This window comes from Emydura macquarii, unplaced genomic scaffold, assembly GCF_026122565.2.
Source record: "Emydura macquarii macquarii isolate MOO-44397 ecotype Brisbane River unplaced genomic scaffold, CSIRO-AGI_Emac_v2 contig_3390, whole genome shotgun sequence".
In the NCBI taxonomy this organism is placed as follows: Eukaryota; Metazoa; Chordata; order Testudines; family Chelidae; genus Emydura; species Emydura macquarii.
The window spans coordinates 836,339-845,341 of NW_027133527.1; the positions used below are offsets into that span (position 1 = coordinate 836,339).

Here is a 9,003-nt window from a genome sequence, read left to right on the forward strand (position 1 = left end):
AGTTTTGACTCCGAAAAGGGAAAAGTCTGCTAAGGCCCTTGCTATTGCTATTGCTTGTAAGTGGAAGGTGCTCAGATACTACCGTGATAGGTGCAGTAGAAAAGAGAGTGAGAGAATCAGTTCAGCATGGCTCTCAGATCTCAGGCTGGCAGCTTGGAGAAAAAAAAAAACCCTTTTCCCTTTAGAGTGACCCTGTTTGGGCTGAAATTAGTGACATCCAGGCAGTGGAGCCATTTTTACTGTCACTTCGCAGAGCAGAACGGCACTTTCAATCCGTGCCCGGGACACCTTGTAAAGCTTCCCTGCCACCGGGGATTTATACATTGTAATATTCGCTACATAGCTGACCAGTGGCTAACGAATTTCTGGAGTTCTCACCCATCCTTACACAAATTCCACAGCCCGGGAGGACAACGTACCCTATAGGGACCCCTGATATTATACAGTAAGTGTGGGCGACCCAGTGAGACAATGGGCAAAGCACAATGGTATAGAATGGCCTTGGTCTGTATGTGGGATATGGCTGAAAATCAATCCACGTGGGAGAAATGCAATTCTTACCTCTTCCTTGCCCTAGTGCATTCAGGATCCTCTACACCAGCGCTAATGCAGACCACCAACCGCACTGCTTCAGTGTCAGTGACTTGCTTCAGGGGCTGGAACTTGGGGTGCTCCCGCACCCCCCGACTGGAAGTGGATTCCATCAGATACACAGTTTACAATCTGGTGCAGTGGCTCTCAGCACCCCCGCTATAAAAATTGCTCCAGCACCCCTGTGCTGGGAGAAGAGAAGGGGGTTCTCTTCACTCGGAGTGATTCATCCAGGAGTTTTATGATGCAGGATGCACCAGACAGTTCATCACACGCTGGAGTCCCAGTATCCTGCCAAAATACAAACTGGCATAATGACACACCAGATGCTTAAAGAGCAGCTGCGATTAGATACAGCATTATTCTTTACTTCAGCCCCTAAACTATGACATGCTGTTGCTGTGCGCTGCTAAACAGCTGATGCATTTTACCCCAGAGGTGGCTGCATTACAAAAAAAGAGAGGATCTTTATATAATCTGTTTCGGCAATCTTTTAGTGTAAAAGGCACTATGGAAATCTAAGTGTTTACACTTTGTTCATTCCACTGTTAGCTAGGGCTATGCCAGTCCCTTTCTTCTGATTTTTATGGCCCTCCGATTAGAGAAATGAGGTGTTTTGGGCAGTATTTCCTTTTTACTTTTTCATGCTTCTCTGCTCGCTTTTCCTGGAACACACTCTCCAGATGCAGGTTCAATCTCTCTCCAGCCTGAGAGAGGCAGAAGGTTTAAAAATAGCCCCCCAGCCCTGCCCAAATAAAATGAGGCTATGTGCGTCTTATACAGGGAAATTTGCCACTCTGCACCCCCTTTGAAGCCCAAAGAAAGAACTGTGCAAAATTAAAATTACAGTGCAACAGCTAGAAAGAAAGAAAGAAAGAAAGATCTCCCTATAGAAATACATTTCAAGAGGCAAAGCCAAACTCCCAGTGTTGCTAAGAGAGCAATGGGATAGGAGGTGCCGGCTGTGTGCATAGGTCCTGGTGGGAAGAATGTGCCAGTGCTGGTTTTACCTCCCCTTCCCTATTCGGAAAAGGGACAAAATCCCACTTCTGTGGGGCTGTCAGAGCCTCAGATCCCACCCCTCCAGCTCTTGGAAAATGCCTGGCTTTACCAGCATGGGGAGAGAGGAATCTGCTGCAACAGACCATCACAGCTCTGCTGTCAGCACAGACCCCAACACCCACTTCACGGGGGACCCGCACGGACCCACCTCAGTGGTCCAGCCGTTTTTTGGTTTTTTTTTTAAAACAGCAGCTAAGATCTGCCTTGGCATTAAAACAACACAGCTTCTGATTTACATTCTAGCATCTGCAAGGAGAGCAGATCACCCTCACAGCTCTCTCTCTCTCTCATTCTCGGTGAGGACATTAGCTTCTATCGCACAGCACTCCGGTCACTGGCGATCTGTAATTTCACATGCTGTGGAACTTTGGATGGGTCTGGAGAAGAGCGACTCTTGCTCGCAGCTTAAATTCAATCGCTGACAACCTAAAAGACTCCAGTGTCACAAGGACCACTTAAAAGGCAATCTGAGTAAATCAATGCTTGAATTTTTACAGGAAAGAAAATAACTTGGACAGACAGCTGCACCAGGATAATTTCCAACGGAACAATCGCTTCCCCATCTACCTGCCAGCCGCAGCTTTAATATACGTTAGGGTCGTTAGCCTTTGGACTACTGACTCCTGTCTTCACTTCCACTTCACTTCCTTGAAGGCTGTTTTTCTGCCTGGTGAAATAACATACAGCCAAGGGAGCGTGGTGATTGTTTTTTAGAGGCTGTAAATGTGTGGGCACTAGCAAAAAAATCAGAATGGTGCTGTTACGGTGACAGGGACCTTCGTGTCTAGTGCAGCCCTGTCTGCTCAGCTGCATGGAATCTTTCTGCATGTCTGACGACAGCTTCTCACCACGACCTCTTCAGAGTTAAGTGCATCTATTATTTATGCTTTGGGGTTGGAAAAATCCATCACTGCAGAGCGATGGATCTGGGTCAGTGCATTTCTGTGCCCTGTCACACCAAGAACGCCACGGATCACGCCAATGCCACGTTTGGAGGCCTCGCTGACACCAGTGACGTCTTGGTCACCACCTTCCTGGGATGCATCCTGGCCACGATGTGCCTGGTGGGGATCGTGGGCAACATCTACACACTGGTGGTCGTGAACCTCTCCATGAGGTTCACGGGCTCGATGTACATTTATATCGTCAACCTGGCCCTGGCTGATCTCCTGTACCTGTCGACCATCCCCTTCGTGGTCTGCACGTATTTTGTGAAGGACTGGTACTTTGGGGACGTGGGATGCAGGATCCTGTTCAGCCTAGACTTCCTCACCATGCATGCCAGCATCTTCATCCTCACCATCATGAGCACCGAAAGGTATCTAGCCATAGTCAAGCCATTAGACACCCTTGGCAGATCCAGAGACTACAGGAGGACTGTCACCTGCCTGGTGTGGCTGGTGTCCTTTCTTCTTGCCCTCCCCACCATGATCCTCATAGATCTGAGGACGAGTGATCAGGGTGGGGTGACTAAGCGCATGTGCCACCCCACGTGGCAGATGGAGACCTACAAAGTGTACCTCACCATCCTTTTTAACACCTGCGTCCTGGGCCCTGGGCTCGTGATCTGCTGCTTATATTTTAAGTTGGCCAGAACCTACTGGAGATCTCAGACCGCTGTTTTCACCACCAAGGAAATGAACCGGTGCCCCAAGCAGAAAGTGCTGTACATGATATTCAGCATCGTCCTCGCCTACTGGGCTTGTTTCATACCCTTCTGGATCTGGCAGCTGCTCAGCATCTACTACTACAAGCCAGGGAACCTCACCAGCAACACCGTGGTCTACATCAATTTCATCGTGACCTGCCTGGCCTACAGCAACAGCTGCATTAATCCTTTCCTCTACACGCTGCTGTCCAAGAACTACAAGGAGTATTTAAGGAGTCGCCAGAAGAACTGCATCAACCTCTCCAAGATAAAGCCCAAGAGGCGCTTCTCAAGGAGGTCCATGTCCTCCGGAAGCCACGCATACACAGAATCCCTAGCCATCGCTCAGATCACGGGGCTCACTCATGAGGATGTCTGCTCCTTGTGAAAGGTGAGTAGATGTGAGCCGTGCAAGGGGGAAGGTAGCTATTTCATGTTTCACGCTCATGGGTTTTATTTCCATGGTTGGTACCACCTGGGCAGCACAGCTGCACCAGAAGTTACATTCAAATGTAATATGGTAGGCATGAGTAACACATCCCCCTCTGGTGGCCGAGCCACATAGAGGATAAGAGCCTACTATAGCTATCAGTTAACCAAGTTATTCCATGGGAAGGTGGTAGAAGCTCAGGCTGTGGAGCAGAAGGTCCTGGGTTCTAGCCATGCTGGTAGGCCATTACAAATATAGGCGGTTGCTGCGGTTTAAGCTATGGATGAAAGTTTACGTAACTCTCACACTAAGACAGTGTGGCAGGAAAAGGAAGGTATGTGGCACAAGCAGTACGCTTCCGTTTTCTGGCATCCAGCCCCAGCCAAAGGTTTTAAGGATCGTTTAATACTTTGCAGTTGCTGTTTCACCACATTAAGAGAAAGCCCTTAAATGTAATTTAATTGAATGGAAAACACAGATGCTGCTTCCCCCCCCCCCCCTTTAGAACTAGTTAATTTAATTCATGTTTGCATTTTAATCAACATCTTGCTGGTGAAGAGCCCAGCGTGTTAGTAGAGCAGACAAGATGCTAATAAATGATAACGCCGACAATCCAGAGGTAAAACCATAGCTTCCAGCCAGGAGAGGCAGAATCTCTGACCATTGGAAGAACCAGGGTACCCGCTCCTCTTTTTGGGGGGAAAGTATCATATAATTAACACCCAGTCCTGCTGTGAAGGACTACTGAAGTTGCACTGAGAATATTTTAGATTTACTAGTAAAATGAGCTGCAGGCACAAAGCAGAGCTCTGAACTGAATTGATCCCTTCAGTTGTCAGTCCTGTGTAATCGTGCTTTCAGGATTGTTTTGGACACGCTGCTTTCGATCGCTATTGAACCCCTGCTAAATGCAGATCCAGAAAGGGCTGTGACCTTCCCTCATCAGGCCCACACAACAGAAGTCAGCTGTCAAGGAGAGAGTAAATTCTATGGTGCCCTTTATCGCCCCGGCAACAGGTTGGATGCGATTCTAAGGCCTGGCCTAAAATAACATCGGCTTAAAGTTTCCCACCCTTGCTACCACTGCTGCACAGCTCCATTTTAACACCAGGTTGACTAAGCCTGCTCCGAGCAGGTCTCCACAGCAGTGAGCCAAATGCCGGGGCGACTGGGCGGCTACAACTGGTGGGGCTTGGCTGCGGGTAGCAACAAGGGGGGGGGGGGGGGGAGAAGTGACTAACATAGACATGATCTATGCGGAAACATGGTCTCCCTAGACCACCAGGGGCCTTGAAAGGCCTGGCCTAGATGAGGGAATTTTAGTAACAAATTGCTTTTCTTGCTAACATCAGCAGAAGCTCTAGTGTAGACGGCCCCCTGGCTCCAATCTGCGGCTATGAACCTGTTCCAGCCAATCATCCTTTCATCTGAGCAGGCCTGAGTGCAGCCCCTTCTGGAGGCCCAGAGGAGGGCCTCGCTGCCCACCTGCTGGCGCTCCCTTCTCCCCAGCAGCTGTGCTCGCCGCTCCCCTCAGAGCACCCCCAGCTGCCAGGGTGGTGGCGAGGGCCCTAGCGCGGCTCCCAGACGGCCAGACCCAAGTCCCTCAGGGCAGCCGCTTTTGGTCTGACCCATGTCTGAGGCCAAGTAGCCTTCGTCTGACTGAGCGTGTCCTCGCCCCGCATGCAATTCTTTCTAGACTAGTAAAGATCATTAAAAACCAGCTCTGAAAAAACAGCTGTAACTGCAGAGATGTGCTGATCCAGGTAAGGCGGCCAGGGGGACAGGCTGGCCTGAGCTTCACACAGCATCACTTAACACAGCCAGGGACATTCTTCTCCCCTGGCCCCCATCCTCCTCCCCTCTCACATCCACCGACTCTTCCACCTCCACCTACCTTATATACACAGCCACCCGCTCCAGTTCCCCCACCGCCCCAACTCTGACCTCCCCCTAGCATGGGCATACTCCAGCTTACAGCCCCATCCACCTCACAGTCATATCCACTTCCCTCTGCCTGCAGGGGCGCATCTGTTCCCGCTCCCTGCGACCCTGCCGTCCTCCACACACGTCCAGCCGTGGGCCCGCTCGTTCACAGATTCACATTCCAGGCCCATTCTGCTTCGACCCTTAGAAAATCGATTGAATAATCGTTTCCCAAAAGATCCTCACCGCTTGTTCTGTTGTAGTGCTGCTTTGGCCTCAGCGGTTCAGGAGCCAAGTGGGGCAATGACCATTTCCCAGAGGAGCCACAGTAGCATGAAGTCACTGTTTCATGTCCTCGAGTATTATATATTCGTATTGAGACAGGCTGACGGGAAATGTTGAGTGTTTTATACATATTCTTCTCACAGCAAAATGGCTGACTAAGTATTATTATTTTATCTACTGCAGTTGGTTAATAACAGAGTAAGAGCATCCTGGCTGGTTAATAATTCAATCGCCTCGTCTTTTAATATCATGTGCTGCCAGGAGACACTTGCAGCTCCCCTAGCTCTGTTGCTGCCTCTTCCTTCTCTCTAGGGGCCGTGGGGAAGATCCGTGTCCCTGGGAACTCGCCCACTGGAAGCTCTTCAGTCGCTGGGCTCACAACGGCACCAAACCTCCTACCATCACTCACGCCCCATGCACCTGCCCCTCTTCCGCTGGCTCCTGCCCTGCCGGAGATGCTCTGCTGCGGGTCGGAGCTGTTGCCGTCTAACCAGGCCTCCTAGCGTCTTCTGTTGTTAGGTGCCAAACAGCCAGTTACTGGCTCACCACTATGAAATGACGGGACCACAATTAACGTTGGCCCTAGGCAGGCCTCTGGCGTAGGCTACCCCCGCCTGCTGATTGACACAGCACATCAGTGAGGAGAAGCCGGCTGGACAATGGTGCATCTCAAACTATACCCTACATGGGGACCGAGCTCGGACTGGCAGCTCCCCCCTCTCCCCCGAGACACAGAACCCCAGCCGCTGGGTTGTAAGCATTGCGACAGGACATGCAGGGAGAAGCCATGGGTGGATGAAGGGCTGTGCTCGGTACAGATGCTGTCAATGGAATCCAGGGAACTCCTCTCCTATTAGACGGGGCAATGATGAAAAGCCAGACGATCCCGGGAGAGGGCGGATTAGGGGGTGACCTACTGCAGACAGTGGTGAGGACACAACACGGCTACCCTGCAATATCGGATGGAGCTGAACTCCGTTCCCCTGCTGTGCCCTTCTGCTGCGTTCCTCTCTCTTCACACACACGTGCCGAGGACACCAGGCCCATTGCTTGCAACCCTCCCGCCCCCGTGCCAGGCACTGCATTGTTGTTACTAGTTTCAAAGGTAAAAATCAGTAAATAAGAGATACGCGGAAGGAGGAGAAGGCATTTCTCTTTGCACCTAGGGACATCTCTCGGTTGGCTCAGAGCTGAGAGCAGGTCCCTTTAAATGGTGTGGGTGAGGACAGAGCAAATGGGGGGTTCATGTACAAGGTGCAGTTGAGCCGGTGACAGGCATGGCTGAGGGTGGGGTTGGGGTGGAGTGGCCCTCGAGCTGCGTGGGCCCTACCAGGAAATGTGAAGGGAGGGTCCCGCTTTAGAAATGGGGAAATGTAACCTGAGTCCAGATATTTATTTGCCAATCCCTCCCGAGGGGGCCGGCCAGGCCAAGGGGTCCTAGGTGGGAAGCCGTACCCCAGCCTTTGTTCTACAGCAGACCCGAGTTCTCAGGGCCCCTGGGAATGGGAATTCATCACCGTATTTAATGGGCTCTGTGTACAAGACACAGCGGCGCGCAGTCCTCACTCAGGCAAAACCGTCACCGGCCACACACACAGGCTCAGACCCACTCCCCACGTACAGGGGCAAGCTGTCAGAGTCACTGCCATGCACGCAAGTCACAGACACCTGTGGAACACCCTCGCTGTCCTGCAGGGATAGGCTGGTGGGATCCTGACATGGGTAAGTGGCTCTGGAGTCTTTCACCAGCGGGTGCCTTAGCAGAGCACTGCGGCTCGCCCTGCCGCTGCCCAGCCTGCCTCCATCCTGCCCAGGGGGCGTGTGGCAATCTGGCACCTTTCTCCCACCCTGAGTTACATTTCTACATCCCTACATGGGAGACATAGCCACAGGGGAAACGGCCCCGTGCCAGTCCTGACCCAAATGCTGGTGGCTCCCTCCGCCCAGCAGGTGAGACAGGGATCAGGCCTACAATTTGCAGAACAAAGAGGAGAAAGATCCCAGCCCTGCATTCAAACCATGGATATTTATGAATGTCACAAACACAGACACTGCCTGCAGCACAAGGTCAGGTCCCCAGGGCCACTAGAGAGAACTCAATAGCTCTTCATTATAGCAGGCCAGCATCTGAGATAACAGCCTCCCCCGAGCCCTCTGGGGCTGATGATGCTGGCGACTGGTGCTGGCTTCTCTTGACCCCTCACAAAGGAAGCCTTTTCTGGGATTCGGATAGTCAGAGCGTCTCCGCTCTCCTGCCCTGCAGGTTCCTGGACTCAGTGAGCCCAGGGATTGTGTTTTCAAAGTGCCTACAGTGTGTTCTGCTTTCCAAAGGCATTTATCTAGGCAGTAGCCTAAGGGAATGAGATGTAGGCCCCTAAATGCTTTTAAAGCTCCCTACGTCACTTTTAAACAGGGGACGTGGCCTCCTAAGTCACTTAGGTCATTCACATTTTTTTTTATCCTAGTTTCCAAGTACAGAGAGCTCAGGACACTTCTAAGGGGCTCAGACGCTGAAGCCACTGGCTTTTTTCATGCTGTTTTAAATTCTTTACAGCTAGGGGCTTGTCCACACTGACTCATGGACCATCTAGTCTGTTATTGCCTATGGTCTATCAGGGAAACCACGTCCACACAGAAAGGAAGGCATGGTCCCTGCCTAAAGGACTTACATTATAGACGCATCATAGACTATAAGGTCAGAAGGGACCATTATGATCATCTTGTCTGACCCGCTGCACAACGCAGGCCACAGAACTTCACCCACCCACTCCTGTAATAGACCCCTAACCTAAGACTGAGTTACTGATGTCCTCAAATAACGATTTAAAGACTTCAAGGTACAGAGAATCCACCAGCGAGCGACCCAGGCCCCACGCTGCAAAGGAAAGCAAAAAACCCACAGGGCCTCTGCCAATCTGTCCTGGGGGAAAATTCCTTCCTGACCCCAAATATGGCGATCAGCTAAACCCTGAGCATGTGGGCAAGACTCACCAGCCAGACACCCGGAAATAATTCTCTGTAGTAACTCAGCACCCACCCCGTCTAACATCCCATCACAGGCCAC

At 51.4% G+C, this 9,003-nt stretch overlaps 1 protein-coding gene across 1 annotated transcript; it reads left to right on the plus strand.

Moving 5' to 3' along the window:
• The first annotated feature begins 2,573 nt into the window (after window positions 1-2,573).
• LOC137144071 (urotensin-2 receptor-like) lies at window positions 2,574-3,689 on the plus strand. The gene has a single exon (XM_067534206.1). The coding sequence runs from the start codon at window positions 2,574-2,576 to the stop codon at window positions 3,687-3,689; it is 1,116 nt and encodes a 371-aa protein (XP_067390307.1).
• Window positions 3,690-9,003: the final 5,314 nt, after the last annotated feature.

Excerpts from the sequence above, each read along its gene's own strand:
- LOC137144071 (XM_067534206.1), top strand. The coding sequence starts at position 2,574 with ATGGATCTGGGTCAGTGCATTTCTGTGCCCTGTCACACCAAGAACGCC.